Genomic DNA, 23783 nt, shown 5'->3' with positions numbered 1-23783 from the left:
CTTCTTGGTCTTCTCAACCAAGAAATTATTCTCAAACCTCAGTGCACCAAAAGTTTGATTCGCCTCATCAAACTTTGTGGACAACTCTTCACGATCAAGTTCTACATTATTGAGCTTCTTGGTGGCCAGCCTATACAATTTCTTATGCTTCTCAGAAAGCTTGCAAAGCTTCTCATAGGCTGAATGGATATCATCTTGATCATCTATCTTCTCGAATTTTGACTCTACTAGTTCTTCTTCTTCATCCACATCTTTAACAATCCCTTCAGTAGGATTGACTGTGGCAGTGAAGGCATTCAAAATTCCGTCATCCTCATTGTCGAAATCACCTTCGAGCTCAGTGTCACTCAAGATTGCAGCAAGTGCCTTACTCTTCCCAATACTCTTGAGATATGTAGGGCATTCATGCTTCATGTGACCAAAACCATGACATCCAAAACATTTTGGTCCTGCCGGAACAGTGTACTGACCACCATCCTTAGTATCCTTCTTTCCTTTGTCTTGGCTCTTAAACTGAGAAAAACTGGATTATCTATGGTCCTTATCAAAGTTCCTCCCATTGGCGTTCTTCATAAACTTCTTGAACTGCCTTGTAATGTAGGACTTCATCTTGGAATCTTCATCATCGGAAGACTCAACTGTATCACTACTCTTTGCCTTTAAGGTCATGCTCTTGCCTTTACCCGACTTGCCAATCCTAGATAATCCTATCTTGTAGGTCTACAAGTTTCCACCTAGCTCAGTTAAAGGAATCTTGTCAATGTCCTTTGATTCCTCTACAGCAGTAATCTTCGCATGGAATCTCTCGGGTAGAGATCTGAGCACCTTCCTTACAATCTTGGGTTCAGGGATGGTTTCCCCAAGATTGAAGGCTGAGTTTACTATGTCCTTGAACTTGGCATAGAACTCATCAAATGACTCATCCTCCTCCGTCTTAATCTCTTCAAAGCTTATAGTAAGCATTTGAAACTTTAAATCTTTAACAGCCTTTGTTCCTTCATAGGTTTTCTAGAGGATGGTCCATGCCTCCTTAGTAGTTTCAGTTGAGGATATCTTCTTGAATTCTTCATTGGTGACTGCACTGAACAACGCATTCAATGCCTTGCTATTGAAGTTTGCCGCCTTGATCTTGGCGTTATCCCAATCAGTCGGTTCTTCTTTTGGCTTGGTCCAGCCAATCTCTATAGCTTGCCACACCTTCTCATCTAAAGATTGCAAGAAAGCTCTCATGCGTACTTTCCAGTATGCATAGTTAGTGCCATCAAATAAAAGAGGTATGATTAATGACTATCCTCTATCCATGACAAATAGGGGTTAATCGATCAAACATAGCAAAGATTAAACCTAATTAGAGTGTGCTTGCTTTAATATCACTTGATAGGCCATAAACTGAATGGCCCCTTGTGATTTAAACCAATTAATTAATTAGCCAAGTTGTTAATTAATCAATTAATCATGCAAACGCGTGGAAGCACAAACAAATCACCAATAAACTAAATAAGCAACGGAAAATAAATAACATGGTGATTTGTTTACGAATAGGGAAAACCCTTGCGACAAAAACCCCACTGGGTGATTTTTAGGTCATCACTCCCGAAACTCCACTATTATCAAATCAAGCAGTTACAAGTAAAGGAATCCCAAGTACCTTACCAACCTATTGTTGAACCTTTACCCCAATACCCAATTGGACTTGATTTGTAGTGACAGTTCCTACCTTTGATGCACGGCTCCTAAGTACGTGACTAACCAATGCGTGAATCCCAGTACGCGACTTCAAACACCAACTTAGAAGAAGAGGTTGGCTGCAAATTTCTTCAGTTCATCCTACACGATGAAGATTAGGAAGATGCTTGGTCACAAAACCCTTTGGTGCAAAATATACAGCAACTTCTTCAGAGAAGATGAACTAGGTCAAAAACTTCGTCTTTGATCACAATTTGCTTGAACAAAGATTGCTCAATACTTTGCAACTTGTGTACAATTTGACGGCTCTTAAAACAATCCTTTTATATGTTTAGGGTTAGAAGAAAAGAAGACCCAAAAACATATTCACGGATCCCAAGCAAATCAGATCAGAAAATCTAATTTTGTAATTCTCAATAGATAGCAGGTGTCAAGGAGCTATCGAGCAGGTGTCAAGCTTTAATGAAATTGCACTTCAACTTGTTTTTCTTGGACAGATTTGATGATTTCAACACTTGATCTTGAAACCTTGTTTCTTGAAGTATTAAAACCACCTAGAACTACCCAATTACAAGTAGAGTGCGTTTTGTTAAAGGATTAGCCAATTTACATAAATATGTGACATATGTTCTTAACAAGTGAACACACATATGTCCTAACAGTGGCGACTCCCCCTTTGTGTCCATAGATACCCATGAAGAAAAATATTTTATTTTTCAATATATGCAAACTTGACACTATGTGACCCATAAATAGATGGATGCAAACATTCTAAGTACAATCAGTTAAGACTATACAATATAGATCTCAATGATATAAAAATTCAGCATGTAATGTTTTCATGTGTCAAGGCATTTTGAACTCAAATCAACCTCAAGAGTAGAGCAAATATCTGCACATTTATTATCTACCATATCTCTTTAAAAAAAAATATTTTTTTCAATTCACACATAAAAAATAACATATACTAAAATGTATAGAACTCAAAAATTTAATCAATCAATTTTTAAATCAAGTTGAGTACCCAATTTAGCAAAATATATGCCTGTTATATGTGAAAACAATGAGAGATATGACTGCAAAAGTGCAAGATGGATAAAGAAAACAATGGAATGCATGTCAATCCTATCACAAAATGATGCAAGAAAAGATAGATTGATCAAGAATCTAAAAACTGAAAATTTTTCAATTTCGATCTATCAAAAGGAATCGAGCATCAATCAAATAAATTTTCTGGAAATTTTAGATTAGTCGAACTTCAATCGGACATCAATCAAATTGAGCAAAGAGTTTTTGCTTTAAAACCTAAACATTTTCAATTAGTCAAGGGAGATCTTCGATCAGTCGAAACAATGAAATTTTTTAAAACTTAAAAATCTATAAATTTTATATAGAAAAACAACTTGAAAGCAGTTTTTATGACTCAATACAGATGAACGTGATCCAAATAAGTTTTAAAAACATGATGCCTCTTAAATGCAGGTATCAAAACCAATCAAGAAGTTAAAATCACATAATTTTAACTTTAAAACATGAAAATCTAATTTCAAATTCTCAACCAAAACAGAACAAAAAATTTTCATTTACATATCAGATCATATGCAATTAAAAATGGCCAGATTAGTCAACACACAATTATATGTACAGAGTTTAGCAAAGATTTGTGTTCAGTGTTTGTAACTAGTAAGTGTACAAAATACAGAAAATGTGATATGTAGATAGTAGTTAAACAAATTTTCTACATCATCAATCACATTAGTTTGAAAGTGACTATCATCTAAAGAGTTACATCATATAACTCCCACATTTCCTAGAAAAACACGCTTATAACCATGCATTTTTTTCTCTTGCCTTTTCGTTTTCTTTTGAAGCATATATATATATATATATTTTCTCTTTGCTTCTTTTTTTTTTTTTTTTGAAAGCAACACCTTACTAAGCACGGCTTTTATGATTTGCACACAAGTATTCATGATTGGTGAGTGACAGTGGTGAAATTGTTATGTATGCCTTTCTCCTAGGTTTTTTTAGTCCTTACAATCAAAAGAATGTGACTTCAAAATCAAGAGCATTTGTTTAAAAACCATAAACAACTCACACAATTTAAGCATTACATAGCACAAACTAACAAAGTGCAGAAAAATAGCTCATCAAAGTTAAACAAAGTACACAGTCATAAAATGCAAATTTCACAGGCCACCATTAATTACAAACTTAGCGGTGTGCAATACAAAAAAAAATATTTTTTGGATTTTCAAATTTTATGACCAAAACCAAAAAGCACACTTTATGCTAAATGAATAAAATGCAGCAACAATGCATGACAATGTTCGACTAAGATATAGAGGGTACACAAATAAGAAATACCAATTTCTTAATTAACTCATGAGTACATGTACAAAATAGTACAAACTTATACAAAATCAGAAATAGCTTATGCACTCAGTTATGCAGCACATATTTTCTATGTTTTTCCACAATATCAAGTTTGTTTTAAATCAAGAGAGAGATATCATAATTCATGTAATCCTCAAGAAAAATAAAACTAAACATAGAATAAAATATTTTTGCCTTTTTGGAATTTTTTAATTTTTTTGGATTTTTTTTTTAAATAATCAAAACAACCTAAAATATAAAACAACCAAAAACTGAAAGTAAACATGTCCATATAAATAATTGAAAGAATTATATCAAGGACAAGAAAACAACACTCAATTTAGCAAGTCTTTTCTCACCCATATAACACAAGTCTTTGGCTTTGTATGTGAAAAACCGTGAGAAACAGAGTGTATTTGAGAAATTACACAATTCTTTTGAAAAACACTGAAATCTTGCAATTTCTTTTCACAAGCCAACAAGCTTAAATTTTTCAAAAGCATATAAAACAATTTATCATGACTTATGGCAGAAGAAATATCATCACATATTCTAGACTGAAATACAGAATGCTTAAATTTCAATTTATGATGGTTAGGACGAATGTGACCACAGACACCACAAAAGTGACAAATAGAAACATGTTAGGTTCTAAATGTTTAGAACAATTGGCAAATTGTGAACACAAACTTGTCTCGATATAGATCTTAGAGTCTATAAGTTTTATTAGACAATGCTCAAGGTGATTCAAGTCAAGATTCAAGAACATACAAGCTGTAGGAAGAAGACTTCATATTCTGCCTGGTTCGATTGATCGAAGAACAGGCTCGATCGATCGAAAATCGTATCTGCAGAATTTTAAGTCGGCCCAAACAGCAGCTTAAGCCCATTAAGGATTAGGGTTTTAGATCTACTTCTCCCACTATATAAAGGAAACCCTAAGCCACGTTTTTGAGTGCTTTTGGAGAGAGAGAAAAGTGTGCCTCTTTTGTATCTAGGGTTTTGTACCCAAACCTCTCTAAGTCTTTGTTGCTCATATTGCTGTTTATGTGAATCTCTTGTGAGATCATTGAGGAGCTTTCCTTCACATATACTTAGGGTTTCCAAGATTCAAGATTATTTCAAGAACTTGGTAATCATTCAGTTGCAAATTCAAGAACTTAAAGATACACAAGCGGGGGTGCTTGTACTTGATTGAAGAGTCCAAGAAAGAAGGAGTCCGTGGATTCGGAGCTTGCACGTGGTCGTGTCAGTAAGTTCTACTGGTGGGTAGCATTAGGAAGTCAAGCGGGGAGCTTGTATTCCTTCTGTATGAACTTCAATTCTTTCGCATAGTGGATTCAGGTTTACCTTGAGGATAGCTAGGTCAAATCCTCCCCAGGTTTTTACCGTGTGGTTTCCTGGGTCATCATATCTTGTGTTCATTTATTTTCCGCTACTTTATATCTTAATATGATTATTTGATTGCTTTAACCTAGAATTGCATAATTTGACTAAGTAACAACTTGGCTAATTAACTAGGCTACGCAATCTGGTTGGTTTAAGGGGTCTAAAACCGTTCAACAAAACAAATTTAGGAACATCAATATTCCTAGAGGGGTTTCTGGTCACAGAATTTGGTTCTTGCCTCAACAAAGAACAATTTGGTCTAATATGACCAATAACACCACAAAGGTGTCGGGTAGGCACAAAAATAGATTTCTTTGCACTCTAATAGTAGGTTTAGACATAAGTTTAGAAACTTCAGCGTCTACATCAGTCCTTTTTATTTTTGTCTAACCTAGCAAAATAAGCATTTTCATTATGATTCCTCTTGAAAGGAGGAATATAAATTTTGTTTTTAGGCTTAACAGGATTAGAAATAGAAACAAATTTTTTATCAATAGCAAGTTTGGTATTAGACAAATTTTCAAGTTTAGCTTCAACTTCAACTAACTTTTGTTCCAAACATTTCATCTTTTCATCTTGGGAGGAAAATTGATTTCTTAATAATTCATTCTTTTTATTAGATTCATCTAATCTCACAATCAATTCCTCTTTTTCAAGATTTGCCAATTTTAACTCTTCCTTAAATTTCTTAGCAATTTTCATAGATTTAAATAATTGCTTACAGAGAGTTTCATAGGCATCAATAAAATCAATAGAAACATTAGTGTCTTTTTTATTCAAAACTTCACAGCTAAAAGCAGTAAGACACTTAAAATTATACATGATAACAGGGATCAAGGATTTCACTCAGGACTTTAATCCAAATCAGAGTGAACCCGCTCTAATACCACTTATTTGTTTGTTTAGACCCCTTAAAGTATATTGTTTAACCTAATAAATTAGCCAAGTGATTACTTAGGTTAATTATTCAAATCTAAGTTAAACAATAATAAATCATATCATGTAAAGTAGTTAAAAGTAAATAACCCCATGATATGATTACCTAGAAAAACCAATGAAACTAATAGTTTCAGGTAAAAAATCTAATGAGGATTTAACCTGCCCTATCCTTAAGGCAAACAAATCCACTAGGCAAAACAAATCCACTAATAGAGAATCGAAGTTTTACAAAAGATTTAACCCTAAATCTATTACTACCTCCAGTAATAACTTATTGACACGACCACGTGCAAGCTCCGAATCCATAGACTCATTCTTTTCTTGGATTTGTAGAACACAAACTCCCATGTTTGTGGCTTTGAGATTCCACTCAAAGGTTAAGCAACACAAACTCTCCAGCTTGTGACTCCAAGATCACCCTTGAAGGTGGAGATCATTAGCAGTTGTTGATCTTGTTGTAGCAACCTCAAACCTACCGGATCTAATGATATGAGAATGATTTCCGGCAATAAAAAGGAAGACATAATACCTTTTAGATCTCACAAGAGCATCTTCAAAGTCTCTAAGAGCTCTGAAAACGTAGTTAGAGTTTTCCTTTATATACTAGAAGTGTTTTATTTGGAACCTAAAATGTTTAAACAGAGTTTGGGCTGAAATAAAATTCTGCAGAAATTTCATGTCTGCAAATTTCAATTGGTCAAACCTATTTCTCGATCAGTCAAACTTTTCATAAATTGAATTCTCCTTTTTGTAGTTTGAATGTTCTTGTATTCTGACTTGTAACACATTGAGCATTATCTAATCAAACCTATAGACTTAGGAATCTATATCTAGACAAGTTTGTACTCACGGTTTGCTACAATTGTTCTAAACTTTTAGAACCTAACAAGCTTCAATTACAACAATCATTCTCTAAAGAACTCATCTTTTTTCTCTTTTATTATCATATTTTAAGATAGCCCAAAATAAAATAGAGAACAAATAAAATAATGAGGAAATAAGTTTGTAAAGTCTTTGGATAGGTTTCATTTAAAAAATAAATAAAACAAAAAACAAAAGAAAAGAAATAGTAAAATACAGAAGTAGGCAGGTGACATAACCATGATTGATAGCCACTAGCTCCTTCACCTTATTGAACAGGTCAAAATACTGCAACTATACTGAATAATACAACCAAAAACATCTCTCTGATTTTCAACACAATGGATACACATTGCCTGCAGAATACCCAAAATCAACGTAGCAATAACTCCTCGGTTAGAGTAGACTAGATCATAATCATTATACTTTTCTTATTGTAGATTATGCACCCATATAAGACACTATATATAAAAGATACGGCTAGACATCAACTGGTTCAGAAGATAGGAGCCATTTAGTGAAGTTTTGGAGGGTAGCATCATCAGCTCTGTAGTGTTTCTGTGTGAATTGGAGCAAATCTGACCATGTGAAATCTGGGTACTTTCTTGTCCCATCAAGACGTACAAGATCTTCAGGGGGTCTCACAACCTTGTCTTCTCGTGGGCACAGAAAGAATGCCAACGATCTTCTCTCATTGTAACTGTTAACCACTGCCCTATGGAGGCAACTCTTGTATCTCCCATTCGACAATGCCTGCGCATCCAACAAAAACCAATAGTTGCTGCCACATCTCAACCATGATAATACATATATAAATCCAAATATACATATATATGTGAGGTTCATGTTTGTTGGCACATTAAAAGAAAGAAAGTATCTATCTCATGCTGGTTTTGCAATTATTGCAACCTTATTAAAACCCAAATTCACTGTGAAAACGTACCCAATAGCCACATCGTTTGTGATATTTAAATATGATCATATATAACTGGTCCTAAAGAGCTTAAAAATTGTTTGAAATTAGTCACTCAATTAAATTTATCCCAACTACTTGGAGTTGACTATTGAATGATAACATGCCACTTGTCATAAGATCCAAACTAATGAGCATGAATCATGATAGCACATTAGCACCAATCTGAAAGTACAATTTAGTATCTTGGATCCTTTCTATTGGATTAAGTACGTATCAGCCTTCACAGAGTGTTCTCTCTCATCCATTTATAATAAAAGTTATTTTAGGGTTATACCCAGGTTTTTTAGGAGGGGAAATATATATATTTTCAATCATTGCGTAGTTTGCTACAGTTTCGTTTATTACTATTTGATTTTAGAAAGTCAATACATATAAAATATCTTCTTATACAAAAGTCAACAAATATAAAGATATCTTCTACTATGATAAGGCAGTAAAATAAATATTGAAGTATCTTTGCACTATTTTTAGAGAGGGGGAAAACAATAGTGGAAAGCTTAAAATAGAAACTTTCTTATGGCCCACCAAACAATAGTCATAACATTATTGGATCACCTAATAATACTTGCAACATTATTGTCAGGATTCTCTCCTTTTGCTTTTGTTATTAAGAAATATCATTTTCATGACAAACAATTTTTTTTTCTAAATAAAAAAATTATATATATTCATTTTAAGTGGAATAGAAGAATTGAAATCTTAAACATCTCATTTGAAAATACTAAAAATTAAATATAATATTAACTCATATAAAATTAATTATCATCCCTCATTTTAAATATCATGATATCATCTACACTTTTAAATAAATAAAAATTAAATATTTCTCCAGAAATGAATCTTAAAAATAAGTAGTAATATCATAATTAATAGTATTACATAGGTAACAAAGAAAATAGAAAAGCTTTTATTCACTCTCAAAACCTACCATGAAGGTATCACCGATGTTAATGACCAGTGCATCATGACAAGGTCGAACAGTCTGCCATTTGTTGTTAGCAAATACTTCAAGACCTCCAACTTGGTCCTGATGAAGTATGGTTAGGGAAGTCGGGTCGCAATGTGGTCCAGTGCCAATGGCAAGGGCTGGCTGTTGGCAAATCGGGTAGTAGTTACATCTCATTATGGAGCTACTATCTTCAAAAAATTGTTTATAATGCAATGGATGAAGTCCCAAGCTGATTGCCAATAGTTCCAAGATTGCAAGTGATAAGTCCTTCATTGCTTCACAATATTTTTGGTATACCATTCTGCAAAGAAACAAAGCTTATGAATTATTAGTATTTGAACCAAAATCCATAAATATTACATGTTGCATGGTTAAATAAGTCTTGTCTTAAGTCTTGTAGTTCAATTTATACTTTATGACATTTTTAACTAAGATAAATAAATAAGTCCTACCCTGTTTGTTCAAAATCCTTCCCTAGGGTGGATTTAAAGAAATCTACCACAACAGGGTCTGAGTCATTCTCATGAAAACCGAAGGATAGTGTTTCCTTCCAAGGCAATTTTGACGAAAAACGATCAGAATGAGCACCAGAATAGCCCCACATACGACCAGGAATTCTCTTAGCCCTAAGCTTCATGCTAATAGGAAGCTTAAAAAACTGATCCATGTGATCATGTGCAGTCTTGATGAGACAAGGGTCAACCCCGTGGTTGGTTACTTGGAAGAAACCATGGCTCAAGCAAGCTGCCCTAATGAGCATTGCAGCACGCTCTGTTGCCACCAAATCACCCTTAAGGAAACCCTCAAGATCGATTATGGGCGCTTTAAGCTCTTGCTGAGCTTCAACTAGGTCCCCTTTTGGCCAAATGAAATTCATGGGTACGTAGGGTTGTTTCTGAAGAAATGATGGGAGCAAAAAAGAATCGCCATGGTCTTTCTGATCGTCTCGCTCTACAAGAGGGGAAAGGAGAAGGGTAGAGGCACATGAATCCATTGGGAATATAGAAGGATACAAATGGATACAAGTGCTTGTTGGTGTTGTAAGCCACTACACTACACTACGTTTATATAGAGCTCAGTAGGGAAGAAATAAACCGAAATGGACAAAACAAACTAACTTTATTATATATAAAAAGATTGATACTGTGGTGAAAAAGTTTAAGGTCTTTCATTGGGGGGCCGTGCCGGGAGTGCGGCCATGAATAGAACGCTGGACTGTTGTGAAAAGTGAAGGGCTACATATTCAAATAAAAGCATGCATGAAAATGATTCCCATACTAGAAATTCTTAAACATGTTCAGCTAGCCCTGCAACATGCCATCATAAAAGCCTTCTAAAATAAACCTTCAACTGACAATAAGTCCAACCCTTATAAATTACAAGAGTGATACTAGGCATCCTATTACATAATCCTTATAATTTTATGTCAAACACAAAATAATAATTAAGATATTTTGGGTTCAAATTACCACTAAGGTAACTTTAAACAATATTACATTATTTAATATTTTTTTTATTGATTGCAAAGTTTGACATGTCCACCATTTTATTACATTATTTTCATATACTCTCCATACTTGCTAACTTTTAATCAAAAATTAATTATTATGTCATCAATTAAATATATAAAGTTCAAGTTTTTACTTTTTATAGTTTAAAATTATGTATCAAAGATTTTTTTTTTTTTAAAGAATTTTAAAATATTATTTTAATAAAAAATTATTAAGTAGTGTAACATTACTTAAATTAATATCAAATATAACTTGAATCCAACCCATTTATCTATTATTAATTAAAATGGCATTAATCACATTAATTATCAAAGTTAGTTTATAAGTTTTTTATACCAAAATTTCTAATAATCTCAGCATATTTCAAATGACGATATCTTTGATCACTTATGTATTCAATTCTCTCTTTCTACACTCCACGGCTCATGATGTCAAAAAGATTTGAATCTCCTAACTTTTGGATGCACACCACCAGATTGATTCTAACTGCTGTGCCACCCTGAATTGAATTGTTTTTATTGTAAAGTAAACTTCAAATGAAATGAGTGGTCTTGTTTGTGGGTCATTTTTGTTGCTACCTAAGGTACAACGCTACTTTTATGTAGCTAGGCTTCATTATTTGAGAGAACTTGATATCCAAAAAAAATTATTTGAGAGAACTTTTGGGTGTTAATTGAGTCGTCAAAAAGAGAAATGGCCGGCCTTACACACTTGTCGTCGTTGCATAAAGTAAGTGTGTCAACACTTCCGATTTAAAAAAAAAAAAAAAAAAATGTCAACACTACTCAAAAGTGCTCCAGAGGATATTCTTAATTAGTTGATCATTTTCTTAACTAAAAGAGTTCGTCTCTTATTATATGCAAATTTAAATAACTAACACTACTGCCTTGCAAAGATTTAAATGCTCTTTTGATACCAATCCCATTTTTGTACCATAGCCAAGATCCTTTAAGTTGTTTGGAATACTACAAAACGGGCGTCCTTTCTTTATACTTGGTATTGGTTTTTTGGATCATGAGCAGTGAGCATGTTTGTTTTATTTATTAAAAGAAAATAAATCTGTAATCAATTGGATTTTTTTTTTTTTTTTTTTGGCTATGTAAATATGTAATTGGGAATCATTGATGGTAGAGTATCAATTGTCACAAAAAAATCCATATACTAATCAAGTAATGTGGTGGAACTGGCATATATTGACCAACAAGGAAAATCCTTTTTCTATTGCCTCGTCATATATATGTCACTACTTCCTGATTATCATAAAATTTAATGAACAGTACATTTCTTCCACGACTACATTATTTATCACTATTTTTGCCACAATTAGATAAAGTGATAAATTATGAGTGGTGGTCAATTATTTTTACATTGACCTAATCATTTTTCTCTACCACTCGTAATCGACCACCTAAGAATTGTAATAAAAGTCGTGACAACAATTTTCCTTGAACTTTTCCTCACCAATAATAATAGGGTCTGCTAGCTACGGTAGAGGCCAGAATACATCAAGAAGATAGAGCAGAAAGCTCATAGAAGAATGAAGTGTTTTGGCCGGCATGCATATCTATTTCTAAATTCCTTGATTTTGTACCAAATACACAGAGACCGTGTCACGTGAAGTTAATTGTCTTATTGCTATTGCAAGGACAAAATGCTTGGCCTACCTGTCCCATTTAGCTAAACAGACTAAACCATCTGTATTTGTAATCGACCACCTAAGAATTGTAATAAAAGTCGTGACAACAATTTTCCTTGAACTTTTCCTCACCAATAATAATAGGGTCTGCTAGCTACGGTAGAGGCCAGAATACATCAAGAAGATAGAGCAGAAAGCTCATAGAAGAATGAAGTGTTTTGGCCGGCATGCATATCTATTTCTAAATTCCTTGATTTTGTACCAAATACACAGAGACCGTGTCACGTGAAGTTAATTGTCTTATTGCTATTGCAAGGACAAAATGCTTGGCCTACCTGTCCCATTTAGCTAAACAGACTAAACCATCTGTATTATCCCACTAAATGAAGCAGCGGTTAAAGACATAACATCTCTACGACATGCTTGCCCTACTTGTTCTGTACAGTTAAAACTTGCTTAACCATTTCCTTTATCCCATTAAATGAAGCAGGAGATGACATGTGTAAGCACATAATCAATTAATGCTGGTGGTGGGGGCGCATCCATTGAACTAAACTGTGATAAACATTGTATTAAAAACCAATTATTAAGAGTTAGATTCACTACTTATAGGTCATAGTATCTTACAATTTTTGAACAAGTAATATTGAGTTCAAACCTTATCTCTACCATATCATGGTGGAGAGTGTTCTGGTAAGTGCTAATTCGTATCGCTATCAATTCTTGGGTTTGAGACAAAATTAAGACCTAAGGCCACATGCCAATGTGGGATGCTTGTGTTTGATCCTACTAAATAGGAAGTGACTAACGCCACGGTCCTACTTTTTTTATTTAGCAAAAAATAATTAAATACATAAATAAAACCTTTTTATCACTCATCCTTCAATTTAAAATTTTAAAATTCCAGAAACTTGACCTCACTCATTAAATGTAATTTTAAATCTAAATGTAAATGGGAGCCCTAGCACAGTAGCAGAGCCAGGGGGCAGGTTGGCAATTGCCCCCAGACCTCCCCAAAAATTTCTGGATAATATGTAGTAGTTGAAGTGTGTTATAAGGACATTTATCTTTGCACAAATTCAGAAAACCTTTATGTTTTAAGTGAAATCATATACTTTTTACTTTTCCTAGGGTCCTATTTAAAAACTTTTTCCAAAATTTTCTACTTGTCACAGCTATGTCAATTTTCACCATTCACCGCAAGTCAAGTAGTTAAAGAGTGGGTCTCACATAATATTAATAAAATAATGAACTCTAGTTTTTGGTTAACTGAAAAACAAACCTATTTGTTGATTTTAATTAGCTCACAAAGTTATTTGTTGTCAAATAAAAAATTTTAAATTCAAATTCATCGTTAATACTAAAGTTTGATCGGTGTCTTAACATAATAATAAGAGCCATCATTATGAAGTCAAGTAGTTAAAGAGTGGGTCTCACATAATATTAATAAAATAATGAACTCTAGTTTTGGTTAACTGAAAAACAAACCTATTTGTTGATTTTAATTAGCTCACAAAGTTATTTGTTGTTAAATAAAAAACTTGAAATTCAAATTCATTGTTAATTCTAAAGTTCGATTGGTGTCTTAACATAATAATAAGAGCCATCATTATGAAATAGATGTCGCTAGTTGAAATCATATCATATTTGAAAAATAAATAAATAAACAAATAATACCCACTTTTATGTACTTGTAATATATGTTGCACTAAAAGGGCGCCTCCACTTAAACTTTTCTTGCGGCTCTTAATTTTTTTTTTTTTTTTTTTTTTTCGAACTTTGAGTTTTGCTATAAGCCCAAATTTAACCACTTCACATCATAGAAAAAGAAATGTTGAATTTTACATCATGTTTTAAAAACATTCATGATTTTTAGTTACGTATATCACTTTACAGGTATATTGTTAATATTCTTAAAACTTTTAAATTAATTTATTTTAAGTATTCAAATTACACTATTAAACTTGATGTATTTTGATTATTCTCATAATTTGATTGTTATTCACTATGAATTTATTTTTTTTTCTTTTATATATATTTTTTGCAACTCTTTTTTTTATTATTAAATTTATGAATTGATTATTATAAGTAATAAAAATAGTAATTAATATTTTTCAAATTAGTTCAAATTTACTATTTTTGTCAAAAAAAAAAATTTACTATTATTTTTAATCTTGCCCCATAAAGTTGAAATCCTAACATCATCACTGAATAGGACTGTTCTAATAATTAGTGATATAGTTAATCGGTAGTGCAACCTTGTCCGCAAATACCTACAAAACTAGAAAGTCCTAAGAGGCTCTAGAGGGTGTGTTGACGGGGACCCTATGATGCGTAAGTTATTGAAGAACTTGTCTAGAGTCTAGACAAAAGAACTTTCTAAGGACTTGTGTTGTAGAGTAACGTGATCATACCATTCCTGTGGGCCTTGGATTGGTCTATTATTATAATATGGTTTTTTTTTTTTAATATTTAAATTAGTACGTAGAAACCCCATTGTTTTTTATATTTATCTCGTACTAATTATAAGGATGAGAAGATATTTGGTATCAAATGATACTATATTAACAGTATTAAAATTCAATAAATAAAAGACATGTGTATAAAACTAACTACTCACTAGTACATATCTTTTATTTGTTAGTGAAGTAATTATTTTTTACTAATATGTCTCACACTTACTGAATTTTGATACAAAATACTTTTTTGATAGAGATAGAATCCAAAAATCTCAATGGTGGTAGGTGAAATTTATGAGATTTACATATGAATAATTGGCCGACTTTGTTGCTTTCCCACTCAAGAAAGCTTGGCCAGGCTGAGTTTCTGGCACCTCGGCCAAGTTGCCACATCACCATCTGAGTTTCCACATTACTAAAGATGTATTTGGTTCGAAGAAAATTGATTTCTAAAAAATATTTTTCATATTTATGGATGTTTAGGGCAACTAAAAATTATTTTCTTATTGGCCGTAAAATAAAGACATTTATGGTAGAAATTGACATAGGCTTACGTTTTCCATAAACTATTTTATTTTTATTAACAAAAAAAATGTGTTTTAACGCGTCCAAATCACGATTTTTTTTTTATCTAATTTTTTTTATTATTATATACGTGCTTGACAGATAAGCAATGATTAATTGTAAGCAGACTACTTATTTGCAAACTCGCCTTACAAAGATCCTAAACACTAAAAGGCAAATACAATAACAAGAGGGAAGTCTATGTGAGTCGTTTGTGACGTGAGATGGGAATCTTCTAGAGAAATGAGTCTTTGTGAGTAGTCTATGCATGAGAGCTCTGATGGTTATGGACGACTACTCACGCGGCATCCCTCTCCTTATATTTTTGTAACACTTCATGACTTTAAAAATGGTCGTCAGTCGTGGATCTCGTCTACGGATTAGACGAGGTAATGATCCCTACAAAGATGAGAGAAAATGCAATAGAGTGGTGTTAGCCAATAATTCTCTAATAGCTAAGTCAGAAAGTTTCTCAATAACTCTAGAGGAATAAGAGCCCGTTTTGTCATCACTTAATTTTCATCACTTAATTCTCATCATTCATCATTCATCATTCATCACTTATCACTTAAAATACCTTAATTCCTCAAACCCCCTGTTTCTCCCCTTAACTCAGACCCAATTTTCAACTTCAAAAGTTGCGGCTGGGTTTCAACCAAAAAAAAACAGAGAATTTGTCAAACATTGTAGCTCGGTTTCACCCAAAAAAAAAAATGAAAAATAAAAAACCTGTTTGTTTGTAAAACATTGTGGTTGGGTATGTGGGTTTAATTACAAAAATGTCATTATAACTTTGTTTCCATAACTTGAAAACACTTAAAATATGTTTTCAGTTTTCATAACTCATCACTCAAAAATCAGAGAATTGAGTGATGAAACAAGGGTTGAAAACCAAGCCAAACAAATATTTTTTTGTGGGACTCACGTGTTTTGAGAACTCAATTATGAAAACTGAGTGATATGATCCAAGATCACCTTCATCCAAACAGGCTCTAAGAATGTAATTCTGTATATTTTGGGTATGCGTACCTTTCTCCTAGCGTTTGATGGCTTATTTATAGCTTGTTTTTGTATAGCTGTTGGGTGCCTTTAATGGCACTCCCAGCTACTTAAGTAACGTATATTGGAGTATAAATAGAGATTTAATTGGCCCATGATTGTTCTTCTGGCATTGTAGCCTGTCGATTATGAATTTATTTACTTTGGTGCAATCATTGTTGTAACCTCGTCCATTGTCTTGACGCCTGTGTATTATTCTACTCTCAACACTTTTTCGCAACATAAACTTTTACTAATTCGCTCAAAGCTTGCTTCTAGATTATTGGTATACCTCGGGATTTATCCAAATAAAAATCAATATTTTTCGAATTGTTTGGATTGTTTTGAATTGGCAATGTTTGGTTTATGATCACAATATGCCAACAACTTGCTCTGCATTCCGCAATGTATATATTTTTTAAGTTAATGAAAAAAAAAAAAAAAAATTGAAAAATAAAAAACCTGTTTGTTTGTAAAACATTGTGGTTGGGTATGTGGGTTTAATTACAAAAATGTCATTATAACTTTATTTCCATAACTTGAAAACACTTAAAATATGTTTTCAGTTTTCATAACTCATCACTCAAAAATCAGAGAATTGAGTGATGAAACAAGGGTTGAAAACCAAGCCAAACAAATATTTTTTTGTGGGACTCACGTGTTTTGAGAACTCAATTATGAAAACTGAGTGATATGATCCAAGATCACCTTCATCCAAACAGGCTCTAAGAATGTAATTCTGTATATTTTGGGTATGCGTACCTTTCTCCTAGCGTTTGATGGCTTATTTATAGCTTGTTTTTGTATAGCTGTTGGGTGCCTTTAATGGCACTCCCAGCTACTTAAGTAACGTATATTGGAGTATAAATAGAGATTTAATTGGCCCATGATTGTTCTTCTGGCATTGTAGCCTGTCGATTATGAATTTATTTACTTTGGTGCAATCATTGTTGTAACCTCGTCCATTGTCTTGACGCCTGTGTATTATTCTACTCTCAACACTTTTTCGCAACATAAACTTTTACTAATTCGCTCAAAGCTTGCTTCTAGATTATTGGTATACCTCGGGATTTATCCAAATAAAAATCAATATTTTTCGAATTGTTTGGATTGTTTTGAATTGGCAATGTTTGGTTTATGATCACAATATGCCAACAACTTGCTCTGCATTCCGCAATGCATATATTTTTTAAGTTAATGAAAAAAAAAAATGAAACTCATAAAACTCAGTACCAAAAGAACACACTAACAAAACTTGTAACATTATTATATTGTAGTACATATAACATGTTTCTGCACAAAAGAATTATTAAAACAGAGAATTGGGAAAAATACATATAATCTCAACAAACACAGAGAAAAATGAAATTTGATCCAGTTGATCATTTTCAAACCTGCTCATAAACGAAGCCATGATAAATAATAAAAGGAAAAAAGAATGAATGGTATGACTATATATATATCCATATGCATGCACACTAAATTTAAATAAAGATAAAACAATCCAAGGAGATGAGAGGATTATCAATATCCTCTAAGGGAATAGAGTCGACGTCATTCTGAGACAGTGCTTTTATAACTGCGATTTCATCTATTTTAGAACTAATTCGGTGAATGCATGTCTCCCTATTCCTCAAACAAGGGCGTAGACGACTTGAATTGTTGTTAGGACTAGCTGGCCTAAGATGTTCCATCTTCACTGATGAGGAAACACTGCTTACTGAATTGGACTTAGAACCAAGCATACGCTTTGAATGACTTTCCATTGCAGTGTTATTCAAAACTCTACCATATCTATCACCATTAAATCTTCGGCTAGGAGAGGGTGACCTCAATGTTCTACTCGGTAGAGAATATGCAGCATTAAGCCTCTCAGGTTCCTTCCGAAAACTCTTCTGTCGTGTTAGAGGAGACGGTGAGCTTGACCGAACTCTCTTCTTCTGCAGTTGAGACCCTACTACCTTCCCTCTGAGTGATTGTTTCTCCAATTCCGCGATTGCTTTTGCTAGTAAATCTGACTTTTGGACATGAGCTTTGGTGGGCGCTAGCGAGCGAGCGTTTTCCCTGAGTGAATTGATACGAACTATATGTGGATTCTCTTTGACACATGACCACAAGAAGTCATTGGAGAATGATCTATCCTTGGAGCTCAAGGCTGAAGTTGCAGTTGACAAGGATGATGTTGAGCTCGTAGTGTTACTAGTGGCACATGTAACAGAAGAAATGGAACAAGTTGAACTAGTTGGGGAAGGAGGAGAAGGAGAAATTTTGTTTGAGGAAGGAATAGGAATTTTGGGAGCTTGTGAGATTACAAGCTTGTCTTGGACATTGTTAAAATCTTCTAGGGAATGTTTCTTGGGTCTGCATTTGCTAATGCAAGAACCCATTTGATGGATTTTGGTTCAGATTATTCAGAAGGTAGCAACTTACAAATTTCAATAGACAGTATAGGCATATAGAACAGGGGTGACCAATTTTATATTGAATTTGAAAAAAAGGAAGGCAAAAGTGGAGGGTAGCTTTTGCTTTTCTTCTTTTTCTTTTCAGATATATTTGAATTCGGTTGCCGGGTATGAAGTCCGTTGTATAACGGTTATGTAGTGGGAATGATGGTGGTTGCTTTATTCATGCTTATCATTTTTTTTTTTTTTTTTTGAGGAAGATGCTTATCAATCTTTCAAGTGACTATTGCCCTTTACTATTTACCACTGAAAAAAGAGTTATTATAGCATATTTAAGAAAAAAAATTAGTTTTTACTGTACTAGCAATTCTATATTAGTAATGTAAGATTTACATTATAAACTACACAAATGCGCATAATATTGTTCATATTTGTTTAGTCTATGGTGTGAGACTTACATTGTTGATACAATATAAACCTATAATTACCCTTAATTTGTTTTAAAGAAAATATGTTAATTAATTTCGAGTGAATTAAAATAAAGAGCACATATTTTCTTAATAGTATGGTGTCACTACATTTAAATTTTAAAAGAAACATTATTCTAAATATGTTTTTAAATTTATAATTGTCTAATTTAAAGGTATATTATTATAAAATTAAGGCGATTCTTATCTAGAATTAATCACTAATCAGCTGGCAAAACCACAGGTTAAATGGTTGAAAATTGGGTTAAATTTTTTATATTTGAACTTTTGAAACCAAGCTTCTCGCACAACGCAAAACAAGTCACTTTTTCTTAAAGAAATAATAAAAAAATTAAAAAGGAAGACATAAAAACGTTTAGGTCATTCCTATATGGTACAACTTCCCCCCATGGAAAGGGTCATTATTAGCCTGACTTCGAACCATGTAAGTTTGAAAAAAGGAAAAAAAATAAATTAAAAAAATAATTAAATTAAATTAAATGGGAGCTCTGCTTCTGTGTTTCTTGCAAGTTGCAAAGTGCAAACGCATATAGCAGCACTAGCCCACTTTCCCTTCTTTTGAAAATGGTATAACTTTAACCAATGAAAAGGCCATTTGTGTGACTATCTGACATTAACAATTAACATTATTATATTTTTTTTTGATACGAAAATTAACATTATTTAGTATGAAGGAAGTACACAACCAAACAATTATTTGAACTTCCCCATTCTCTATTTCCAAAACTACTATTCACACAGTTTCTTCTCAAAAAAAAAAAACTATTCACACACCTCTTCTAAGGGGTGGAGTTACACAGGGTTGGGTTTTCATGCCCCAAAACTTTATAAAATCTTTTGTTTATCATTTCCCTTGAGAATAATTTTGGATCAGGCCAATAATTTGACCTCCGAAATATATACACATTATATTTGGCCTCCAATCTTAGTTATTTTAGCTTCTTCAATTTTCAATTTCTACCGCTGCCTTAGTGGATTTGTGTTCACAAGTAAGCTTTGATTCTTATTTTTTTATTTAATATTTGATTATATGATTACTCTTTATCTTCAAGTTTAGAAATAATTTGGTTTTTGAGCACTGGATCCAAGTCTTCCCCTTAATATAAGCTGAGTTCAAACATAAATCCTAGTTTGTTATACCCCACAATCAAATAAGGTGGTTAAGTAATGAGTATATAGAGAAAATTTCAAATTTAGTCCCCCCAAACTTCTCTTATTTTCATTTTCTATTGCAAATCGGACTTGTTTGGAGCAATAGTGACCATTATTAAAAATGTGTTGATATAAAACACATTTTAGTATAGTTACTCTGCTGTGAAGCCTTTATATTCAGTTAATGTCGTGATAGATTATTTGCAGTTGTTTCTACTATTTATCAAGTTAGAAAGCGTCCTACGTATCTTTAGTGCAAATCTCAAACAAGCATTATCATATTAGTTGATATTTTCTGGTGATCTCTGCTTAAGTGCTCAACTATGAACTATCTTTTATTTATGCTTAATGGGAAAATTGATTGGTTAGGACAAGAGAGAGGCCGCTACAAGGAGAATATGAATGAAAGTAGTAGACTTCCCTGTTGAATTTATTCCCATCACATGCAACATGCAATAATAGTTGGTAGATTGCTGATTAATTTAGTTGCTATTTGTACTGGTCTTTTTTGTGCTTAGCCACTTGTCAGCCATTGGATAATTGACCTTGCAAGGTCTAGGCTTATTTTGAGAGCTAGAATATGAAACCTGTCACTTTGAAAATAGTTTATTTTTGCTTTAAAAAAAAAAAAGTTTTTTTTTTTTTTTTTTGTTGAAAGTGTGCGGTTAAGAATTGTTTATTTCCGGTAGTTTGTTGGTATAATACGGGACAAAAAGTTAAAAGTTAGCTTATTTTTAAAAATATAAAATTAAATTATTTGAAATAAAATTAAGACAAAAGAAAAAAGGGGGGAAAGGCAAGATTAACAAATCGCAGATAATTTAAGTAAAAAAACTAACTTTTAATTTGTTGCAACAAACAACTCTCAACATCCACCAAAAATAGACCAACGGGAACAAGTGAATTTCGATCTTGGGCTCACAAAAGACACCAAGCCCAAAACCAAGAATGATATGACCTTCAATTCACGGCTGGCAGCCTGGCAGTATGAAATTATGAATAACAAAGCACCATCTGTATTTTTTGGAAGGGCGTTAAGCCTTTTTTGGGCTTCAAATCAATTTGGTCCAAGATGCATTGCTTTCAATTTTTGTCTGTTGATATTGCACGAGTTGTTCAATGGAATTGTGTTACGTGGCCTAAACAAAATGTGATTTGAACACTATTCATTCTTAATTATGTTTCATTGCCTTTTTTTTTTTATTATCTTTGCTTGTAGAATTTAGATATACTCACAACAATTAACGTGGATAAGTTACTATATCTGCCGGACCGCCGGTAGAGAAAGAGAAGTCAATTCCTTTTTTTTTTTTTTTTTTTTTTTTTTTGAGGAATGTCAGTTTCTTTTCTTTAGTTATTCGTTATAATAAGTTCAAATTTTCTGTCCCACTCTTCCTACTCCACTATGTACTCCACAAATAAAAACATGCCACATGTCCATCTAATTTATTAAATGCTAAATTTATGTCTTCTGTTATTTCAATTTCCTAAAATAAATAAATAAATAACCCATAATATTTAGGAAATTGAAATAACATAATGCATAAATTTAGCATTTAATAATTAGATGAACATGTGACATGTTTTTATTTATAAAGTATATAGTGGAGCAAAAAGAGTGAGATAGAAGATTCGGACTTCGTTATAATAGCCATTTGCATGACTCGTTCGTCTCGGAAACATTTTAAGACTACGCGTTTCACCCAACTCAAGCTTTTAACAAATATTTTAAATGTTTAGCATTANGTTTGCTAACGCAACGAGAATCACATTTGACTTTGCCCACTGAAATTTTTTTCATCAATTCATATTTGAATATAAAAAATATAACAACGTTAGTTGCTTCCGCGTATAGTTTTTTTTTTAAGTTCACATATTATTCCCTCAAATAAAAAAAAATCACATTTTATGTAACCGACCTTTAAACTTTTATTTCAAATTTGTCTTTATCTGTTTTACTTTAATTTTTATATTATAAAATTTTTAATATATATATGTACACACACTTATGAATAAAATATAATGATGCCATGTTAGAGAGCTCCATGCCATTGATTTTCACTTGCTAGGTTCATGTTTTTCTTCTATAAAGATAAGAATAAAATCCTTTCAAACAATTTAATATATGAGTACAATTTAAAACAAATGTCAAGATGGAGGTCTAAATATATAATTTAATTAAGTATTTTTTATATTTATTGTTAGGTGCGTACTTTAATCCAGAAATAATTTGGGATTATCCAAAATCATCAATATTGTACTTATTTGGAAATGAATAACTAGGTTCTCTCTCTTCTTCTTTTTTTTAATATTTAATTATACTTTTGATCATTAAAGTTTATGATTATATATATATATATATATATATATTGGTCCTGTATGGTTGATTATGTTTTCATATTGGTCTGGCCATCTATGTCCATAAAATAATAAGACCATTAAGTGCTCATAACGTTTAACTATTCCATGAAATACTAGTTCTAGAATGCTATAAAATCTAAGAATTTTATTGTTATAGGTAAAAAAAACCATATTTGTCAAATTACTAATGAAAATGATGGCAAGTAAAAATGAATCAAAGACGAAAAATCAAAATCAAGACCCCAAACTTTAAGGCTCACAATGTATATGTGCGCATTTGTCCACATATGCTCACAATTGTATTAAATTATACGTTTGTTCATTTACTGTCCTATTTGAAACCCCAAATTGCTTGAATTCGGCTTAGGAAAAAACTTATTTATGTTCATTTATTTAACAAAGGAAAAAAAAAAAATTTATGCCACCTGGGTTGTAGGAATTTTTATACAACCCACTATGTGGTAGTTAAAAAATTCATCCATGTGTACTTATAGTCACGTGATATTTTTAATAAATCATGTGACTTATTTAAATAGTACAATTGATGCATTTTACTTTGAGGCAGTGAGTAAAACATTCATATACATTATTTGGTTGAAGATTAGAAAACAAAGAAGTAAGAGTTGACTTTAAGGGTTTATTTGGTTGGAATGATGGAAAAGTGAAGAAATAGAAAACTTATTTGTTTGGTTAAGAAGAAAAATGAGAGAATAAAAAATGTAGTTTGCATGAATTTATTCTAATACCCCTACTAGCTTGTAACTCATGCATATGCATGGATGCATTTAAAAATAAACGCATTTTTTTATCATAAAAATAATACTTAATTAATCAAATTATTAGAAAAAATAAACATAATTAGATGCATGTTAAAATTCATGCCTAAATTTAATACTACTTATAATCATTTTTATTCTAATTTTTAATAAGATAGAAGGAGTGATGATTTTTGTTGAGTAGATATATGATTTGTTTTTTACTTTTATTTTATATGAC

General features: G+C 32.2%; 2 protein-coding genes across 2 annotated transcripts; both read right to left on the bottom strand.

Moving 5' to 3' along the window:
• Window positions 1–7731: 7731 nt before the first annotated feature.
• LOC112005533 (gibberellin 20 oxidase 2) lies at window positions 7732–10170 on the bottom strand. The gene is made up of 3 exons (XM_024037798.2): window positions 9629–10170; window positions 9156–9477; window positions 7732–8004 (listed from the first exon to the last, which is right to left on the bottom strand). Exons 1-3 carry the CDS (start codon window positions 10168–10170, stop codon window positions 7732–7734), a joined length of 1137 nt encoding a protein of 378 aa, XP_023893566.1.
• Window positions 10171–17622: 7452 nt separating this feature from the next.
• On the bottom strand, window positions 17623–18865 carry LOC112005499 (uncharacterized). The gene has a single exon (XM_065774743.1). The coding sequence runs from the start codon at window positions 18769–18771 to the stop codon at window positions 17869–17871; it is 903 nt and encodes a 300-aa protein (XP_065630815.1). The 5' UTR covers window positions 18772–18865; the 3' UTR covers window positions 17623–17868.
• Window positions 18866–23783: the final 4918 nt, after the last annotated feature.

The sequence above is a fragment of the Quercus suber genome, unplaced genomic scaffold, assembly GCF_002906115.3.
Source record: "Quercus suber isolate HL8 unplaced genomic scaffold, Cork oak 2.0 scaffold_98, whole genome shotgun sequence".
Taxonomy (NCBI): Eukaryota; Viridiplantae; Streptophyta; class Magnoliopsida; order Fagales; family Fagaceae; genus Quercus; species Quercus suber.
The sequence above is the reverse complement of the archived record's forward strand: the minus strand, read 5'-3'. Positions and strand labels throughout refer to the sequence as shown.